Genomic DNA, 22,430 nt, shown 5'->3' on the forward strand with positions numbered 1-22,430 from the left:
GCATTATTTTCACAAACGTTATGAAACACTAAAGTAGACATTATTTAAATTTTTTATTCTTTTTATGTGTACAAAATTTTGACAAAACCAAACAAATGCTAGCAAAACATGTTAGCTTTCAACAACGAGCCTCATGAATAAGCGTTTGTTTGTTGTCTTGGTAATCATAAATTTATCTCTCGTTACAAAAAACAACAACGATATAATTGTTGGTTTTGTTGTTTATGTATGATATAATGATCACTGCAAAACGACTCGACTGGCTGATAGGGCTGTCACTGGGTGGCAGTGTGTCTGCAATGGCGTTGGAAGTTCCAATAGTATGATCCTGCACAACTGGAGTAGCTGCACTCTCAGGACCGCATGTTTAGGACCGCATTTTTAGGACCCTAGTTTTTTGCGGAAGCGCCACCTACCGGATTGGATGACATAGTGAAACTGCATTTCTAGGACCCGTTTTGTAACTGCGCCACCTACCGAATTGGATTATATAGTGGAAACTTTCAGGCACTTTTATTACAGAGGTTCAAGTGTAAAACGCCTGCTTTAAGTAACAATTTTAAAATGAAACAAATGAATTTACACCTAAAATATAAATGAATAAATAGAGTTGAGTGCCTTAAAAGTCTTAAATTCCTTGAAAAATACTGTATATTGATGAACCCCATTACATTGAACTAATTAGCTCAGTATTAAGGAAAATAAATTGAAATCAAATGGGATCAGCATTTGCAGTTACTAATTTAAAACCAGGTTGTAAAGGTTTTAGAGAGACAAGACGCAAGGATGATTCAAGAATGTACATTTATATAAATATCCACACTTTTATTTTTATTAATGCAATTCAACCACAAAAATGACCCCACTGTTTATTCAGTTGCTGCATTCAGACTGGCTGTAGACTTTAGCTCCTGTGAATGAGAGTGAAGAAGAAAGTTCAAGTATATATATACACACACATATACATACATATAAATACACACACACACACACACACACATTATATATATATATATATATATATATATATATATATATATATATATATATATATATATATATATATATACACATACATACATACATACATACATACATACATACATACATATACATACACACTGGGGTAAATAAGTATTCAACAAGTTCCCATTTTTCTCAGAAAACATATTTCTAAACGTGCTATTGACCTGAAAACCAAAGAAAAAAATATATATGAATAGAAAACAAATCTAATTACTTTACAAATTGTTATCAACATCTGGTGAAAATTTCAAGTCAACAGCAACTTTATAAATATGTTTTCTGAGAAAAATGGAAACGTGTTGAATATTCAATTCAATTTCAATTAATTTTATCTTTATTTCTAAAGCACTTTTGCAATGTAGATTGTGTCAAAGCAGCTTAACATTTATTAAATTCAGTTGAGTTCAGTGTGGTTTAGTATTCACTGCTGAAAGTCCAAACACTAAAAAAAGCAAATCCATCGATGCACAGTTCCACAAGTCTTAAACCAAGCAAGCCAATGGTGACAGTGGAGGAACAAAACTTTACAAATTGATGAAAGGGAAGGAATAAACCTTGAGAGAAACTAGGCTCAGTTGGGCACAACCATTTCTCTTCTGGCCACACTTCACGTGCAAAGCTGCAGTCTAGGCGCTTGAGGCAAACATTGGGCGTCCATCGTGGAGAAGCTGCAGGTGTGAGTAGGTCACCAGCGGGTTTTCAGGCTGGACCACAGGGTCAATGTGGGCACTCATCTGTCACTGGGGTCTTTCATTAATCAGTCTCATGCTCTCCACTTCTCCATGACCACCACTGCATCTGCTCATGATACGGTCTGTTTCAGAATTATGGATACATTTAGAAGTCCTCTATGGTGGCATCATCTCTTCACAGGTTACGATCTCTAGAGGCCTCTGGATGAATATCCCCAGGTGGAAATAGGGAACAAGGAAAATAATTAGCGCAGCTGCTGTTCATAGTGTATTTAAACAAGAGATATTAAATATCAAGACAAAAATGAAGTGCTAAGAGATAAAACAGCAGTTATATGAATAAACATGAAACGCACATGATTATTTATAACAAAATGTCTGGTGCATTAAGACAGCAAGAGTGTTCCCTCCAAGTGGTTTGTCAATCCCACTCACCCGCATAGAGCACATAGGGCAGCACAGTTGTTAGCACCGTCGCCTCACAGCAAGAAGGTTGCTGGTTCAAGCCCCGGCTGGGCCAGTGGTCATTTCTGTGTGGAGTTTGCATGTTCTCCCCATGTTCAAGTGTATGAGTGTAAATGGGTGTTTCCCAGTACTGGGTTGCAGCTGGAAGGGCATCCGCTGTGTAAAACATATGCTGGATAAGTTGGCGGTTCATTCTGCTGTGGCAACCCCTGATAAATAAAGGGACTAAGCCAAAAAAGAAAATGAATGAATATATATATATTCTTGAATATGTAAAACAATGTATATGAACTCAAAAGGTTAATCAATTGTTATGAAATTAAATTTAGATTAATATTTAATATAAGAGGTAACAAACATTTGCTTTACAGTGTTAGCTATAATATATATATATATATATATATATATATATATATATATATATATATATATATATATATATATATATATATATATATATATATATATATATATATATATTTCTGGCTTAAGCGTATGCACTGTTGGGAGAACCAAACAGGAAATTTTTAAGTATATAAGAGCAATACCCACCTATTGAATGGTCTCCTTTCTTTCGTCAGTTGTTTGTAAATCTGTCTGTTAAATTATTTTACTTCACTGAAATAGAGAACAATCACTGTTGAGTTAACATATATACCAGTAACAAAAAGGCTCTTTGAGCATTGTGCCAAAATTAACCATATTCTGACCTGTAATGATAATCTTTACCAGAAAGAAAGACCTGCTCAGCATCATCCAAAGACCAGCTCCTCAAGACACCCAGAGGATGTACGATGGCCTATGAAAAAAAATCATTTAAATATGAACTAAAATACCACCACAGAACAGCAAATCATTTTACATGGATTCATAAATGAGTAGCACCCAGCATGCAGTTTATATACTTATTTGGCCAGACATTCCTCTGGAAAATGAACACCACAGATAATCTGCACTTCATCATAGATATGCTATAAACTCAAGAACACAGCTAGCATTTGTAACTGTATTTATAAACTGCTTATCAATGTCTATTAAATGTAGAGTTAATGCTAAACAAATAAAATATTAATAAATTAACTAGTTAATAAATGCTTAATAATTATTTATTTATAGTATGCAGATGTTATAAAGTGTTACTCAACAGTTTGAGATAACCTCAATGAAAATATTCCTGTAGTTTGTTTTCTTTTCCTCCTACAATGAGCCTAAGCAATCCAATCATATTGGCCATCACTTCTTATTCGCCAGGTAAAACATACCTGATATAAATTAAAGATATGAGACTCTATATGGTTAAGACCTGCAGAATAAGCCTAACTTTCAGAATCTCATTCATCACTGTAAAACGATGACAAAACAACAGGCTAATAACACATACAGTATTGTGGGGCAAACAGGCAGTCAGCACAATTTTTAATGTGCTAATGTAATACAACGAATAACACGAATTCAGTAAAATATAGATAAATCTGAAACACTTACATCAAACGTGCTTTTACCATCTTAGTTTAATGCATGTCACTAAGCACATTAGCCGTTAAGTCAACAAGCCATTAAATCAACAATGCTTCATTAAACCATGGTCACGAGCTACGAACGTCGTATAATCAAACTAGAAAACGAACTCTAGAAAATTATTAACAGTTATAGCAGCTCTCACTCTGGCTGTGTAAAATTATCCATATTTATTATTATATTATTTTATTCTTCTTCTGGAAAAAAAAATCGTCACGGTACATTTTTGTCCCAGACCCTTAAAAGTGGGGTAAATCATGCAGGCTAATCTGGCATTTCTGCATAAACTCACAGTATAAAACAGCAGCATTACAAAATAAACACATACTTTAACAGTTTAAAATAAAACTTAATAGAAAAATCGGTACTTACACTTTCCTTGTCATCCGTGTCGTCCATTAGCGCATCCATGATCCAATCCGACAGGTGACGCTGTCACAAAAAACTAGGGTCCTAAAGATGCGGTCCTAAAAATGCGGTCCTGAGAGTGCAGCTACTCCAGTTGTGCAGAATTACCCTTCTCGGAAGTTCCGCAAACAAGAAACAACGAAGAAGAAGTTGCTTATCATGTGATGTTTATTAATTCTACGCGGGAATCTGTTTCACTGCACAGATGAATCAAAGGTTATTTACGCCAGCAATTGCATTTAATTCATGTGAAAGTAACAATTACGTTCAGATGTCCGTCTGGCTGTAAGAATAACGTCATCAGTTTCTGGACGAAGTTCATCTTTTAGAGCAGCTTTACAGTGGTGTGAGATGCTTGAAGTTTTTGAATGAGTGTTATGCTTTTCTGCAAAGAACAAAACGCCTTCAGTCATTTTATTCACATACGTCTACAATGATGAAGTGCAAATCCAGCCGATCATCTGTGAGTATTTAATTCAGTTCGTTTGCTGCTATATTGTTAGATGTTTTTAAGTTGTGAAAATCGGGTTGCCTTAACTAACATATTTTCCTTTTAATCTTAGATGGTCAGTGGAGTTCAATCAAACATTTCTTCCTTTTTCCTCTCAAAGGTAAGGACACGACTGACAGGGACAGTTCACCTAAACATTTAAATGATGATACGTCATCATTATTTACTCACACTTATGTTGTTTCATACTTCAATGACTGTTTATTCTGTACAGCACAAAAGGATGTTTGAAGGTTAGAGACCGATAGCTCTGATCACAATTCACTTTCCTTACATTTTATTTATGAAAAAAACGTTTAACAGTCAGTATCCCGGTATTGTAATTATTGCTCCAAAATATATTCTTTTTCAATTTCTTGGTAAAAAACAAAACCTTTTTCCCCTTTAAATTCAATATATTCTTTTTTTTTTTCGAAAGATTTATGATATTTTGGAGCAGTAAACATGTCAGACCATATAATTAAAACGAGTCATTGACTTCTGCTGTCTTCATTTGTTTCAAAAACAAAGATTTCTGTACAATTTAAAATGGCATCTTTGGATATTTTTTCTGCTAGAGATACTGTTGTCATAAAAAACAAAAATGTAAATAAAAAATCTTACAGATACTTAGGAACGGTATTACAGAAAATGTTCGCTGTTTTAAAACCTTGAATTTTCCAAACCACAGTAATATTGAAAACGGTTAGCGTCCGATGCCTAGCCAGACATGTTCGCTATCCCAAAATATTTTAAATGTTTCTCAAAATAAAATATGTTGTGTTCAAAGGGGGAAAATTATTATTATTTTTTTACCCAGACATTTAAAAAGAACATATTTTAGAGCGGTAATCACAATACCGTGAAACCATGATATTTTTTATTAACAGATATTTATTATCAAACCGTTATCTTAATCCGGCCCATGCTTAAACACAAGACATTTTTTAAAGCTTTTTGAAAGAAAGGGCTGTTTTTTTTTTGTTTGTTTTTTAATAAAAATAAATGTACTTTTTATTATTATTTATTTTTTTAGAAACAGCATTTATTAGAGTAATTGGAGAGTCTGGTGCTATTTTCATATTTTACAAATGGCAGTTTATTTTAAACACTAGGTTAGTTCAAGGTTTTAAAATGCATTCATTTCAGCATTTAACTTTTTTCTCAATTAATTTTTTGTTTTTTCAGGTAGCGGTAAAGTCACCTAAAAAATGTGAAGTAGGAATTACAAGATCCCCTGTTTCTTTAAAGACTGGGTTTGTGAAGGACGAAAATGTTCCCTGCTCCCCAAACCCATCTGCTGTCCCAGAGACGCCTGACAGTCTGAGAATCGAGAGGCCTTCAGACACTTCATTTGAGAAACGCTCACCTGTTTCACGTGGTCTACATACTAAAGGAGTCAGGGGTAAACCTAGCCTGAATGCACGAAAGCTGTTGCAGCCACAGAAAAACAGCAGTTTAGAGTCAGAGGACACTTTTGAGTTCAAGAATGGCGTAAGTCACTCAGGCTCCGTAAAGAGGTTGTTGCACAGCACTGAAAACATACAGAGTGCCAAGAAGTCCAGGACTACTCAAGATCAGAAAATAACTGATTGTGGCCCAAGCTCAGCAACGGCCAGTCAAAATAAATATTCTGAAACATTGCAAAAAGCTTTCTCTAAGAGTCCTGAGAAAAAAATCAAAACTGAGTCTGTGAGTTTGGAGGGTAGCCGACTGAAGGCTGGACCTTGTTTGAAAATGAATGAAAAATTAAATGGTTTCTCAAAAGACTCAGGAAGATCCTCTCATCATCTGAGCTTTAGTACTAGTGAGAAGGAGAATTCACCTACTTGTAATGTGAAGTCAGAGGCAGACATGGGTGCCGTTTCTGGAACAAATGACTTTGATCTTGTGATGTCGTATAGTTCTTGGATACAAAATGGATCTACTGAAGAAAAAGGTACTTTTCTTAACTGTCCAATTGCTAAGAAGAGGCCCTTAAATACATCTGAGCTGCAAGTGAAAGAACAAATTACTGATGGAAAGACTTTGCCTGTACCATTTGAGGACGATTTTGCCGATTTGATGGACGATTGGTTTGATGAAGGGATGGAGCAAAAATCTGAGGCACCAAAACCCAAGAAGTTCAGTCATGAGTATGAGTCTTTTATTCATCCTATTTATGTGCACATAAATAAGCTTTCATTTAAAACGCCATAATTCAAGTAAGGCAAGGCAGGGCAAGGTTATTTATATAGCACATTTCATAAACAGTGGCAATTCAAAGTTCTTTACATAAACAGGAATAAAAGACACAAGTATAAATAAATTAGAAACAAATAATATAAAAACAATAGAAGTAAACTATACTCCTGTATTATCTTTTATATTTTCAGGTTAAAGAGATGAAAATTGTCATTATTTACTCACCCCGAGTTTCTTTCTTCTATTGAACACAAAAAAAGATTTCATTGACCTCCATAGTGTTTTATTTCTACTATGGATATCCATGACTGCTATTTTTCAACTTTATTTTGAACATTTTGTTTTGTGTCAAACAAAAGAAAGACATTTATAAAAGTTTAGAACTACCTGAGTGTTCAGAAATGGTGAGGAAATTTGCATTTTTGGTAAACTATCCTTTTAAGTAAAGTCACACGCTATTTTCTTAGAAATGAGCTAAGCAAAATCACAAATGTGACATTGATTTTATATTTTTACTAACCATCAATATCTTATTTTGCTTGTTTTCTGTCAGTGATCCAATTGTAAAAATTTCACTTGTTTAGTTTCTAAATGAATCAGCCGTTTTGAACAAATCATTTGATTGAACGATTCAATAAATCATTGATTATTACTTATACAAAAAGTTACTAAAATCATGCATTTTTATTTATACTAGCTGCCAACACTGTCAGTATAATATTGTTTAATAATCATTATTGAGGGGACAGGGTAGTACTGTAGGTGAATTGGTTAAGCTAAGTTGTCCGTAGTGTATGTGTGTGATTGAGTGTGTATAGGTGTTTCCCAGTGATGGGTTGCAGCTGAAAGGGCATCCGCTGCGAATAACATATGCAGGATAAGTTGGCGGTTCATTCGGCTGTGGCGACCCCTGATTATTAAAGGGACTTAGCCAAAAAGAAAATGAACAAATGAATGATGTATGTGTGGGTGTGAATGCAAGAGTGTATTGGTGTTTCCCAGTGTTTGGGTGCAGCTGGAAGGGCATCCGCTGCATAAAATATATGCTTGATAAGTTGGCGGTTCATTCCGCTGTGGTAACCCCTGATTAAATGAGGGACTAAGCCAAAAAGAAAATAAATGAATCATTATTTAAAAAATCCACAAAAACTTCAAGAAATCTGTTTTTAATCCTAATATAATTTCCTTTTCTTTTTTCCAAGAAAAAACAAAGGCATACCTGAGCATGTTGTGCTGGCCTCTGGTGTTCATAACCGATATTGGGTGCTGGATGTGCAGGACGTTACCTCGTCAAGAAGCTGCTCAGAGAAGCACTTGACCATCACTTGCTCAAAGACGAGTCAGGCCACAGAGACCTGCATTCTCAAAGATGGCTGGTACAAAACATGATTTGATTATGCGAGAGATTCTCAATGAAGTTCTTTCTATTGATTGTCTCTTTCTTTTTCTGTAGGGAAAGTACTCTGGTAACTGTAGGGGACATCATTCACTTGGAAGGGAAGTGTGTTTCCGGCTTGTGGACAGTTGATAGAGACTCTGCTTTCCTGATTCTTCTGCCTGACCTGCTGATATCTGGGACCAGCATTGCCAACAGCATTCGCTGTATGAGGCGAGGGGTGCTGGGAGAGATGTTCAAGGTGTGGAAATGTAATGTGTGTGAGTGTGTGTACGTGTAGAAGAAAAAAGGATTTACAGTTTAGCTCAACTTTGTCAGATTGTTAAAGGTGTAACATGTAGGTATTGCACTTCTGGATCAAAACACATGCAAGCGCATGTTACCAGATTGACCACCTCGACAGAAGTATTGAGCAGCTAAAGGCTGTTTTAGGCTAATTTAAATCTTGGTCTAAATAAAGGCAACGACATGCGATGGAAGGAATATTTTTATATTAAAAGTTTTTTTTTGTCCTAACCAATACCTGGAATTTATATTTTAGAAACGCCTTCTATTTTTTTTGCATTTTGCAGCTGAACAATAGAAAACTTGATAAGATGATCAACTGAGGTACACCTCATGTGCTTTATTCAGCATTAAATGCTAATAATGTGAATTTGAAGGCCGTTTTACATTACATTTACTGCCATACTACTGAAAGCAGCAGCAGATAGTTAACTCAGATCTTGAAAATAAAATAAACCGTTTGAAATTGAAGTTCAGAACCGTGAAATAATGTAAACCAACACATATCAGTGATTCAGCACATTTAATAATACATTTAATAATGTTAAAAAGGTTTAATATGTATTAATTTAATTATAAACCTTACCATTTCTTTGAAGTGCAGTAAGTGCACTTTCTTTGCTTCTGAATGGTTGTATTTAAATTTCTGTCATATTTTGTCTGATGCAAAGAGCCGCATTGCTTATCACTGCAAATCTAGTCACATAGTAGCTGTATTTCCACTGTCGGGCCAGTACGAGCCAGGGCTTTTATCGTGCCAGGCCAGGCCAATCGCCCGGGAGGTTGAGCAGTGAGGCCGAAATCAAGTCGCGTTTCCACTGAAGGGCTAGTAACTCGCATCGCGTCACGCAAACCCCGCCCCCAGAACGTCCCCCAAATCAAACGTCACACAACCCGCCCACTTCAGCGGGAATAAGGCAGATAAAGCTCACCATTACATCATCACGAAACAAATCAAATAAAGAAAACCAAAACTAACAAATAACCCGTTACTGTACAGCATTACATTATATGTCTATACGCACAGGCCTGTGTGTTCTCATTCATCATATTCATTTACTCACCGACCGACTGTTGGCATCGAAATCAAGTGGTCTCGCCACTAACTGAGGGACCCAGCGCCGTGAGCGCACCATCCATAATATAAAACCACTGAAATTCTCTGTTAATAAAGACAGAAAAATGAAAAGAAAAAAGAAAATGTATTTTATAACATTCTCGTTTAGATAGACGCCGTCAAACAGTCAGCCCAAATACTCCGGAGAGAACAGAAACATAAATTTTTCTCTATAGGCTATTTGAAACTTAGCGATTCCCCTTTATTTAAGGATATTTAAGGAAAGTGTTAAGTATTACGTTGCGCTCAGCAGCTATCCACTAATAAAGCTCTTCATGTATTTAAGAAAAAAAAGCCTACAGAAAAAAGGGTAGCTTAGTTTCTGCTTTCACTCACCCAAAATGCTCTGTTTGCATGATTTGATTAATATCATCGTATCCAAATACTTAATAAATAATATTTCAAATTTTCTCCGGTGTTTATTGTTTTTAGAAAATATATATAAAAAAAAATTTTCAGATAGACCTTTGTAAAATGAAAGTTTAATACGGCTTAAAACGGTTTAATTTATGTATTGTGTATATACCTAAATTGGTTTAGCTTTTGTTGGTTTTATATTTATTTTATTTTTTTAATGTGATTTTATTATATCAGATATTTGTAATTCTTTAAATTATTTTAATATAGCTTAGGCTGTTTTATGAAGATATGACAATTTTGTTTTGAGCTTACAATTGTGGACAGGACATTTGTAAAGTTTCATGTCTTTCTGTTGTGTTCATATTGTGTGTTATCTCCAAAATAAATAACAAAAAGAAAAAAGCCGCGCAGCATCAACAGAGCTGTGAAGGGAGGACACTTTTCCTCGGTCTCACACACACATACAGGCATCTAAACACGCACAAACGCACCTTTTAAACTTGACAAAAACTCTCGAAAACCTTTACTGTGTGCTGTGTCTTTAATATGGTGTAAAGATTAATATGCGTTATTGAAACATCAAGGAGGTTGAGGCCCAGCTGGCCCTCTTTGGCCCAACGTATTCGGCGGGCCGAAAACAGCCGGCCGCTGGCCCAAAGAAAGCCTCGATTTGGCCCGATTAGGCCCCGGAAGTGACAGTGGAAACGCGACTGGCCTTGGCTCACCCTGGCTTGCTCACTTTAGGCGTGATAGTTGAAACGCGGCTACTGTGTTGTTAGGACACAGGGTTACAATGCAACATGCTCACCCATTGTTTATGTTTCCAATATTTATGTTATTTGCTAATTAATAACCACCTCATGTTGAACTCTGAATCTGTCTCTGGTTTCGGAGTCTGCTACTGTCCACTGGAGGTTGCGTTTCGGTCATGGGCGCATGCTTTGAGAGCCTTTTTGAATGAAATATGTGGTTTTCAACCAAGGCAACCTGGGTGCTGAAATATATTTGGCTAAACTGGCAAACCAAAACAAAGACAGGGTACCAGCATATAACTCACAGTTTCTAAGCAAAATATCTGACTTCAGCATTGTTTTTCAGATAAACCAAAATGTTCACTTCGACATTTCTTAAATATTAGCAAACATATTATGGTATTTTTATCCTTTAGAAGAGTCCAAAAATTACATACAGCACTTTAAGGTGTTTGAATAAATCTGCCATGAAAACAGTCAATGGGTGTTGAAACAAGTTGATGATTAGCTGTAATAAGTAATGTGAAGTCTAAATGTCAATTCAGCTTTTATTTCAGTGCTGATTGTCAGTTTAGTGTAGCAGTTCATTTTAAACATTAACTTTATTATTAATTATTATTTATTAATTATTATTATTATTAAGTATTATTCTAACTTACAGAGTTTTCCGTATGTAGCATATATAAGCATATTAAATCTGGAAGTTACATTTTAATGTGTTGTTGGTTTTTTTTTTTGTCTGTTTTAAAGAGTAAGATGGTATACATTAGTAATGTATTATTTTTAAAAGTAACTTTACTCAACACTGAAAAATTGTTGTGTGTGTGGTGTTGCTGTTTTTAAACAGGCATTTGATGGTGGATCCAAGCAGATGTTAAATGGTACAATAGTTCATGATATCTTTCAAAAAGCAGCCATGTCCTCAGATTTCTCCTCAGAGAAGATACAGACATTTGCCACGGAGGCCTTAAGAAGCCCCAACTACCTCGGACAAATGTATGTACTCTCCTGTAACTGTCAACTCCACCTTTAGTGGCAAACTTGGGCTGCCATTTGTACTTGTTTGCCTTAAATTTTAGTAAAGCAGCTTTTGACCATAGTAATACTATATGTTATGCTATTGCCTTAAAATAGATGTAAATGACACTACTGGCTATATATTGTGTTTTTTCATGTTTCATTAAATTAGGTACAGTCTAAAGCTGACTCAGGCTGACATGAGACAGGAAGTTGAAGAATATCTTCCCTCTATATCTGAATGGGCAAAACAATACCTCCACACTTCCCAACAGGCAGGACAAAAACAGCTGACTCTAAAACTGTGAGTGTATTATTTATATACTTCTTTTAACAAATGTTTATTGGATGTGTCATGCAGTCTGCTGTCAGCATTTTCTGGTTTCTTCAATGTAATGTTATGGATGAAGTTAATGGTTTATGTGGTTCTTTGTTGTTAGCCCTAGTGATGGGGCTCTGAGCAAACAAGATGCTTCCAGTAGCGTGATGGTTACTGATTTTGTGGACATTGAGGAGAACATTTGGTGTCCACGTTTTGGTCTGAAGGGAAAGATTGATGTCACAGCTGGAGTTAAGATTCACCGGAGAGGCAGGAAGCCCATGGAAAGAATTGTGCCACTGGAGCTGAAAACTGGCAAAGAGTCTAACTCCATTGAGCATCGCAGTCAGGTACAAAAACACAATCACCTATAAAAAATTTTATATATATATATATATATATATATATATATATATATATATATATATATATATATATATATATATATATATATATATATATATATATATATCAGTACTTGTTGCTTGATGCTTGACATATTGTTTGTATTTTAGGTTATTCTGTACACACTGATGAGCTCAGCTAGACGTTGTGATCCAGAGGCAGGTTTCCTTGTCTACTTGAAGACTGGCAGTCTACATCCTGTTGTGGGCAATCACATGGACAGGAGAGGTTAGATTTATATAGAGGTTTATACTTGTAAAGGACAGAAATGAAGATTCTGTTTACATTTATGCATTCTCATGTTGTTTTAAATACAAAAGACATTCTTCCACCTTTGAAACCTAAATTAAGATATCTAATCTATGGGAAGTCTTTCCTTACATTTAAAACTATTGACCCAATACTCTCTGACACTTCAGAACATCAATCAAGAGGTAAAAAGGTGATTGCTTCATAAATTGAATCAAGGGATTTTATTTGGATATAAACATTTGTCAGCAAACAATGTTTGCAGCCTTCAGTTTTGTTCACATAAGCTCAAGCGTTCTTGCTTGGTGTATGAGAATAATGAGGTTCATTCATTCCTGTCAGTCCAACGCATTTGACCTTCAGCATGAACCTATGAGGTGTGTTCATATGTGAATAAAGGCCTGAATTATATCTGTTCATTAGGTCTTTGCATGTCTTCAGAAAACTTTGATTAAATATCTTGAATTTTTATAATGATCAAATGTTTTGCTTTCATTTGTGTTCTGAAGATGATCAGATTATGGGTTTGGAATAACATGAGACAAAGTAATTTTTTGTTGAACTAACCCTTCAGTATTTTCCTTATCATAGAGCTGATTAAAATAAGGAACTCATTGGCCCATCACATTGGCAACAACCTGATCAAGGTGGATGGGAAAAGTCAAATGGCCCAATTGCCTGCCATTGTATCTGACCAGCAAACTTGCAAATATTGTCCTCAGAAAAGGAACTGTGCAATTTACAACAGGTGCCATTTTCTACTCTTTGCATGTTCTCTTCACAATTGAAAAGTCAAACAGTTCTTTAATGTCATTGAGCTGCTGCCAAAATCTATCATTTGTTTAGAGCTGTGGAGAGAGATCCTGTGGAGAAGTGCAGTGAAAATCCACAGGCCTTTGTGCAGTCAGAGAGTGAACACCTCAGTCAGGTGCACCTCCAGTACTTTAGCCACTGGCTGCTGCTCTGCTCACTGGAGGCTCTCACCATGGAGAATAAAGGAGGTCGGCGTAATATCTGGCTTCAGACTGCTCAACAGAGGTGGGCGTTTTTACTTAATTAATTCTCAGAAAAAGGTACATTATTTAATCATTTACTCACTCTAATGTCATTCTAAGTCTACCTGAAAGCCTTTCTATTCACCTTTGAAGTGCAAAATAAAGATATTTATAGTTAAAGCTGAGGGATTTCTTTTTCTCCAGTATAATGTTCCTCCCACCAATGCTTTTGAGCAAAATGTCTGTTTAATTTAAAAAATACATTGTAAATGCAATCTATATAAACTGTGAAGGTTAAAGCAAGACACATTTTCTCACATGTAGACATTGATCAGTACACTTTCACAGAGCAGTCAAATCCTGAAAAGGGTTTAACTTGAATTAAATTGTTTATTCTATAATATTATCTCTTCCAAGATTTGCATCAAGCCATTCATAAAAACATTTTCATATATTTTAAGGTCCTAAAAAATAAATGGTTTTTGATAGAATTAATTGAATGTATTTGCTGTTAGTTGCATCCCTGTTCTTATGTTGTTTGGTTCTCAGGGAGAAAATTGGTGGCTGTGCGGGTAACATGCGGTTAGCTGGAGGCGTTAGCATTCTGTCTGATGGTGTTTACAAGCACAGCTTTGAGAGGAAGGAGGGCGAGCAGACTCTTACTGGCCTGATAGTGGGTGATAGGATTGTTGTCAGTGATCAGGACTCTGTGCTCATTGGCCTGTCCACCGGATACGTCACAGAAATTGCAGTTAACCGAGTTACTTGCTCGCTGGACAAGTAAGTATCTTCTTGTGATTTTTGTTCTTTTTTTGTTTTGTTATTAATTTACTAGAATCTATTAAGTTAGGCTACAAAATACCTTTATTCTACATTCAAATTGTTGCAGAAACCTTTCCAAGTATTCCTCAAACACTGTTTTCCGACTGGACCAGGATGAAGGTGCAGGTGGTCTTAGCACTCATCTCGGAAACCTTTCTATGTTAATGGAAAACACTCCAACAAGGTCTGAACATCACCTTAGTTCTGTTTTCCATCTTTAAGTGTTTCACTGCTAATGTTTTTGATACCATTTCAAACTACATATGTTTATATTTATGCAGTGAAAGACTGAGAGAGTTGATTGTGGAATTCAGGCCTCCTCAGTTCATTGACAGCCTCAGCAGTGTTTTGCCACGAGATGCCAAGGACATTGTGGCCAACATTCTGAAAGGTGCATTCATACACTGCCTTCACCCGAGAATCTTATCACATTTAATAGCAATAAGCTGACTTTTTCTGCAGTGAGCTGCTTTAAAGCGTGCCCTTGATGTGCTAATTTGAATAATAGAGCTTCTCCACTCCTACTTAATGTGTTTTAATTAAATGCTGCCTCACAGGACTCAACAAACCCCAGAAACAAGCAATGAAAAAAGTGCTTCTGTCTAAAGATTACACGCTTATTGTGGGAATGCCGGGTACTGGGAAAACTACCACCATCTGTACACTGGTAAGCTTATCATGATTTGAAATTATTATGTTTAGTCACTAGCTGATGTATGCGACTTTTGGGTTTAATATTTGGTCTGTATGTTACACAAGACTTTTTATTCCACTTGAAGTCAGCCAAGGTTTTTTGCACTAAAAAGTCATTTTCTTTACATGACTTTTACTTCTAGAAATGACCACATTTCTAGAACTGCTCGATCGTGCAGATTCGCACTCTATAACATCAGAAAGATCCGACCCTTCTTATCTGAACATGCAGCTCAACTCCTTGTTCAAGCTTTTGTTCTTTCCAAACTGGATTACTGCAACTCTCTACTAGCTGGGCTTCCAGCTAACTCTATCAAGCCTCTTCAGCTGCTCCAGAACGCAGCAGCACGAGTGGTCTTCAATGAACCTAAACGAGCACATGTCACTCCGCTGCTCATCCATTTGCACTGGCTGCCAGTCGCTGCTCGCATCAAATTCAAAGCTCTGATGTTTGCCTACAAAGTGACTTCTGGCCTTGCTCCTTCTTATCTACTCTCACTTCTGCAGATCTATGTGCCCTCCAGAAACTTGCGTTCTGTGAATGAACGTCGCCTCGTGGTTCCATCCCAAAGAGGGAAGAAATCACTTTCGCGAACGCTCACGCTCAATCTGCCCAGTTGGTGGAATGAACTCCCTAACTGCATCAGAACAGCAGAGTCACTCGCTACTTTCAAGAAACGGCTAAAAACTCAACTATTTAGTCTCCACTTCACTTCCTAATCTGCAATTGCCTCTCTGGATATACCACTAACTGTACCCCAAAAAAAAATTATAAAAAAATAAATAAAAAATACTAATACTACTAATACTTCCCTTCTTAGACTTTACAGACCTGAAACTTGCCTATAGCACTTATTCATTGTTGCTCTTAGTTGTGTAAATTGCTTCCTTGTCCTCATTTGTAAGTCGCTTTGGATAAAAGCGTCTGCTAAATGACTAAATGTAAATGTAAATGTTTTACTTCAAATGAATGTTAATGTGACCTTTATTTCGCACTTTCTCCTATCACAGGTGCGAATTCTCCATGCTTGTGGCTTCAGTGTTCTTCTGACTAGCTACACCCACTCTGCTGTGGACAACATCCTGCTGAAACTGAAGAGGTTTAAGATCGGCTTTCTGAGACTGGGTCGACCTCAAAAAGTCCATCATGAGATCCTGCCTTTCACAGAGGAGGCATGCCGTGCCAAAGGCATCCAAACTCTAGAGGAGCTGGAACAACTGTACAGCAGAGAGGTAAGGCACACAAGTGTAGTAAAAGAAACTACTAACTAAACACAACTAAAAACTGATTAAATAAGCTTTCCTTTGCAGTATGGCTTTTTAAGATATGACCATTTTTGGCAGAGGTGAGGTACACCTGTTACAGGGGGGTTCAAAAAAGATTTACATATGGTGAAATCACTTTTAAAATTGTCCAAATGAAGTCCTTAGCAATGCACGTTACTAATCAAATAAAAAAAAAAAAGTTTTGATAAATTTATGGTAGGATATTTTTACATAATATTGATTTTTTTTTGTTAATAAATAAAAATAGATTAAAAAATAGATAATTATGGTATTGCTTAAATTTATCACTGCAACACAAGACTGGATTTGTACTTCTGATCTTGTAATGTGTTTTTGCTTTAATTTCCATTAAAAAAAATCTTTCTTGCCCTGAACATTTTGAACATATATCTATTAATAATATAATATGAAAATATTTTAATTACTCTATATTTTGCTATTTTTACATGATGAGAAAAAAAACACTTACTTAAGCCTCAATAAATGGTTATTTTTCAGCTGATTGTGGCCACGACTTGTATGGGTGTTAAACACCCAATTTTCAGCCGCAGGCGCTTTGACTTCTGCATCGTTGATGAGGCGTCTCAGATCAGTCAGCCTGTGTGTATAGGTCCACTGTTCTACGCCCAGCGCTTTGTCTTGGTGGGAGACCATCAACAGCTTCCTCCTATTGTGCAGAATGCTGAGGCCAGGTAATGTGCTTGTGTCCTCATTCAGGTGAACTTCTGAAAGATATTCACAATTTTACTTTGAATGCCATTTGTATCTTAGCTTTTTAGTTTTTGTGAATTATTATTATTATTATTATTTTTTGAAAGTCTTACTAATATCATTTATTAGCACAACTTATTGCTTTGTCCAAAGTCTTTGCACAGATTTTAAATGGTGTGTATGTATGTATATAATTTTTTTTTTTACTTAGGTCCTTGGGCATGGATGAGAGTTTGTTCAAACGTCTGGAACACCACAGGGATGCTGTTGTTCAGCTGAATGTGCAGTACAGGATGAACAGGTGAGGAGTCTGACAATTCACTTATGAGGTTGTAAAATAGCATGAGTAAGGGATAATCTATGGCTGTGCATGAAAATAAATTCAATAATGCACAACATGGAGGCAAAGAAACACCTGACACACACAATTTAAATTACCTCTGCATTAAATAGTGTTAATCAGCATCTTCCAGATCAGTATCAAGTATTCATAAAGATAATGATGTAAAGAGACCATATGCAAGTTTAATTTTACAAACTAACCTTTTTAAATCTGAAATATCTGTAATAATTTTCACAACATCCATTTGTGACTGTACAGCTCCAACACTTGTTGTTTTGTGTCCTTCAGTGCGATCATGTCTCTCAGCAATGCTCTGATGTATGAGGGCCGGCTGGAGTGTGGCTCTGAGAAGACGGCAAACGCAGTGCTTCAGCTGCCCAGTAGAGCTCAGGCAGAGGAGGAGCTGGAGCTGTACGTGTGTCAGCCGCAGTACAGTGCTTGGGTCCAGGCCGCACTGGAGCCCAACAGTCCTGTCTGTTTCCTGGACACCTCTGAGGTCAGTCTGTCATCGTTTTGTTTTTTACCCAATTCATAACAAGAAACATAGTGACATGATCCCATTTGTTTTGAAAGAAAAAATGTCGATTTTGGTTGACCTGAGTAAAATGTTTAACTAATCATTGCAAGCAAGTTGAAAACCTTTAGCTAATCAAAAGTGGCTTTCTGGGCAAACAAACCAATAAAATAAAAGAGCAGTTAAGTTCATTTTTGGTTATGACAGTTGATGTGTATGTAGCACATGGAAAGGAAAGTAAGGACTTTTATGTACTATAAAAAGGTCACCTCCAGGGTGATCGGGAGTAATTGTTTTGTTGTTGAACGGCCATAGTGGTCATGCAATAAAGGAGAGGAGTTTGAAACTGTGGTTCTCATTTAGTAACAGATTATGTCTGTGGTTCTTGCGTTCATGAAGTGATATTTAATCTGTTGAAACAGTTTTATCTCCAAAATACTAATGAACCTGATCTATTATTTGTAAATTCAAATCTTGTGTGAAAATTTGTGGAATGATAGCAGTGCTGTAGTTTATGTAGTAACACTATTCACCATTTCAGTTGTTAAGTTTGTTTTTGCCCAATTGTCATCTGTGATTTGCATTTTCTGATGTCATTTTCAGATTTGCAGTCTAGCCATAAAATTAAAGCCAAAGCAATAGGAGGGCATGTTTTTTGTTGACATGCCGCAATCTGAACCTTTATTGCCTCTCATGGAATCCCAGAAAAGTTCTTGCCTTATCATTATTATATGATGTAGTTTTTTATTTGCAGGTTCCAGCCCCTGAAACTGTGGAGAAAAGTGGGATCAGTAATCACACTGAAGCTGTTTTAGTACAAGGCCTTGTTACTCTGCTGCTTAAGGTATGAACATGTCATTTGTTGTATGCAATGTAAAGAAATCTTCTGATTTTTTTTTTTTTTCCTCTAATGATTGAAAATAATGTGTTTGTAGGCTGGATGCAGAGCATGTGATATTGGGGTCATCGCTCCGTATCGACAACAGCTGAAAGTTATCTCCAGTCTGCTTCAGGGAGACGCCTTTAAAGCACTTGAAGTCAACACTGTGGACAAATACCAAGGACGTGACAAGAGCGTCATCATCGTGTCTTTTGTTAGAAGTAATGCTGAAGGCAACGTAAGTGGTCTCATTACTGAAAAACGAATATTTAAGGGGCCTGTTACTGTTGTTATTATCAGCAAAGTGTAGTATAATTGGAGTTATTCACTGCACAAACATTTGCATAATATCCATCCTCTATAGCAGGGGTCACCAAACTTGGTTTTGAAGGGCTGGTGTTCTGAGGAGTTTAGCTCTAGATTTCCTCTACACTCCTGCCTGGAAGTTTTAAGTATACCCAGTAGTGCAGCGGCCACCCCAGAGTTTGAGCTTGCAAAATTTTGTTGTACAGCGCTGCTAAATGAGGTGGGATTCAACAAGATGATTAGACATTAAAAAAATCGAGCGATTGGTCCATATTTGAAATTTCTGTACAGAGAGGTCATGGTTTGATCTTTTATTTGTCTTACGCAGCCACATGATGCGATTTCGCATGTCAGAGTTCACCAAGCTTGAACTTTCCATTGCAGGCAACTGCGAAACTTGTCACACGAGCTTGCGTTTTCAGTGTGTCACATTCCTATGTGTATGAATGGAAGTCTATTGGGGAGAACAGTGTGACCGCAGCTTTAAACTTTGATTGGCATGTTCTGGTGTTTGATTAGGGTTGGAGCTAAAATCAGCAGGACACCAGCCCACCAGGACGAGTCTGGTGAGCCCTGCTATATAGTATTAGACAATAAAATTCCCAAATTATATTGTGTTTAATCGAGTATTGTAGTTACTCAGATGATCTACACATTCAGGTAGAAATTCAAAGTACAGATCTGTGCTCACTGTGCTCTAATGGCACATATTGCTTACAAAACACTGCACATTGAAGGTTCAAATAAAACTACAAACATGTTAAATTCTTTAAAAACTACAAACATGGCCGATGTGGCAAACTGATGATTACGAATAGAGATTTAAAAGGGTTTAAACTATCTACCCTGACGTTATCCATGTTATATTTAATCTATTACAACATTGTGAACTTTTATAAAGATTGATGCATCATTAAAGCAGCAAAAGCATTCAGCAGATTTTTTTGCATGAAACTCCTCTGAAAGTTTAATGTGCCACTTCATCAACAGCACAGTAGGAAATTAAATATAAAAGAAATGTGGAGGATGTAAACAAGTGCTGATTGACAGGGCCATTTGAATTGTGACTAAATGAATGTAACTAAGCAACAGAACAAACTGTGATTGAAGCAATTGTAAAATTGTGTGTCCCAAAGCTCTTGGGCTCAAATCTCCTTCTCTTCACAAAGGCACCTTCTGTATACTTAGTTTACCACCTCAGATTGTGGAAAAGCTGTGTTTGGTAAGCTTTGATTTATCATGTGACTTTCTCATCAGAATCTGCCTATGATAGCTGTAGACAAATTATCAAATTATCAAATGTATTAAATTGTTAAAACTTGTATTACAACGATATCGTATTTTGGGACTAGATAATACTCTAAAAAGTATACTGCTAATACTCTATTGTTACTGTAAATATATTAACTCTGTAAAACCTAAAAATTTTTCTGCCAGATATAGGATGTAACGATTTACCGTGAGCTGGCTGAAAATCGAATCCCAGCACAGTCACCGTTTTAGTTTGATATATTAAGTCTTCTTCAGTTTTTTTTTTTTTTTAATAGTAATTGAATTATGGCAGAAAAGTTTAGCAAAAAAGTGCAGCATTTAAGAAAAAAAAAGAGCTCTTCACCTTAAATTTGTTTCAAATTATATAAAAAATTGTGACTAAATCGTATCAAATCGTGAGTCAGGTGAATTTTTACATCCCAAATAGATATACATGACATTGATAAGTTCTGCTAATGCCTGTAAATTTAATTCATTTCATTTTCTTCTCCCTATTAATGAACCATTTACCATGACTTTTTAATACGTAAACTTCTGATTTTCTCCAATTAATAGTTATTAGCAGGGCCAGACGGAATCTGCGGACGTTTTTTGCTATTTCTGCTGAGAATTTTGGTAAAAATCTGTGGTTTTCTGCGGAATTATTTTAGGAGTATTCAGCGGAGTATCATAACTAAAACCTTAATATATTAAATAAAAAGTAATAAATTACTGAATAAAAACTGAATAAATTCATATTTACACATTTACTAAAGTAAATAAACAGAATTAATAATGGGCTAAAAATCTCCAGAAATCTGCGGAATTCTGCGCGCGCAGATTCCATGTGGGCCTAGTTATTAGGCAGTTATCAATAATTATGGATGTAGAATAAGATAATACATAATTTGTACTCTATGAGTGATAATATACAGCCAATGCTTTTATAATATGCATGTAATATTTGTTCCTAAACTAAAGTGTTGCCATTTTTCAAAGCAGTGTACACTAAAAAATCCTGGGTTCCACACAATGCATTTGTGTTAGGATAACATGAAGGAATTAAGTTAACTTATTAGATTTTACTCATTTAGGCTGAATGAACATAAAACAATTAAGTTTTCCCAAAATATAGTGGGGAATTGTGTTCTTCAGCCTATTTTAAATAAGTCATTTGAAGAAACTATTTTTTTGAGTGTAGGTTTGTAACAAATTTGCATAACTTTTCAGCTGGGAGAGTTGCTCCAGGACTGGCGTAGGCTGAATGTGGCCATCACTAGAGCCAAACACAAGCTCCTCATGCTGGGCTCTGCCCCCACTCTTCGCCGGTACGCACCGCTGGAGAAACTTCTCTGCCACCTTCAGCAGGAAGATATGATATCCTTCACAACCGCAATAAAATGGCAGAATCTCATCACAGGTTTATCCAGGCTTTTTAAATGACCTAGCTTAACTTTTTTTTTTACCATATTTTTAATTTCTCCTTAACTGAAGTCACATCTTCCAGCTACCTCCTGCTGCACACGAGGGACTACCTGGAGTCATCTTCTGATAAAAATAAAAACCTCTTGTAAACTGTGTGCTACATCACAAAGATAATGCTGTGAACAGTTACTTGAAAAAAACACTTAAGTAAAATAATACATACGATTCAGATAACTGTACTGTACTGTTAATATAGTTGCCTTCATGACTGAATAGCGAAATTAATTTCTACCTCATGTCACATTTTTAAAGTCATTATAGTTTTATCCATGTAGTGTCTAGACCGTTTTGAACATGTGCATTTTATATATACAGAAATGTATAAATGTAAGTATTTATATTTGTTTTTCTTACATTTTTCAGAATTTTAAGGTTTTGTTTAATAAAATATTTCACCAATTATTACATTTGGCATTACTTTTTCTCTAAAATGGTTTTGAATTAACACAAGATAAACAAA

The 22,430-nt window shown here is 35.9% G+C and overlaps 1 protein-coding gene and 1 long non-coding RNA gene across 3 annotated transcripts; one reads left to right on the forward strand and one right to left on the reverse strand.

Moving 5' to 3' along the window:
• Positions 1-804: 804 nt before the first annotated feature.
• Positions 805-4,117, reverse strand: LOC147841055 (uncharacterized). Of its 2 annotated transcripts, none has more exons than XR_015505946.1 (6): positions 4,074-4,117; positions 2,894-2,982; positions 2,736-2,801; positions 2,154-2,339; positions 1,581-1,919; positions 805-911 (listed from the first exon to the last, which is right to left on the reverse strand). It is a non-coding gene; the product is annotated as an uncharacterized LOC147841055 (long non-coding RNA). The 2 variants fall into 2 exon arrangements; XR_015505945.1 differs by having other exon boundaries at positions 2,154-2,408.
• A 175-nt stretch (positions 4,118-4,292) lies between these two features.
• Positions 4,293-22,372, forward strand: dna2 (DNA replication helicase/nuclease 2). The gene is made up of 23 exons (XM_087279257.1): positions 4,293-4,572; positions 4,673-4,720; positions 5,788-6,734; positions 7,986-8,159; positions 8,237-8,420; positions 11,541-11,689; positions 11,883-12,014; positions 12,151-12,379; positions 12,545-12,662; positions 13,275-13,431; positions 13,530-13,721; positions 14,228-14,458; positions 14,568-14,684; positions 14,782-14,891; positions 15,058-15,167; positions 16,205-16,426; positions 16,979-17,172; positions 17,403-17,492; positions 17,823-18,030; positions 18,803-18,892; positions 18,984-19,166; positions 21,716-21,862; positions 21,984-22,372. The coding sequence occupies exons 1-23, from the start codon at positions 4,543-4,545 to the stop codon at positions 22,035-22,037; spliced, it is 4,116 nt and encodes a 1,371-aa protein (XP_087135383.1). The 5' UTR covers positions 4,293-4,542; the 3' UTR covers positions 22,038-22,372.
• Positions 22,373-22,430: the final 58 nt, after the last annotated feature.

Source organism: Danio rerio, chromosome 13 (assembly GCF_052040795.2).
Source record: "Danio rerio strain M-AB ecotype USA chromosome 13, GRCz13ab, whole genome shotgun sequence".
NCBI lineage: Eukaryota > Metazoa > Chordata > Actinopteri > Cypriniformes > Danionidae > Danio > Danio rerio.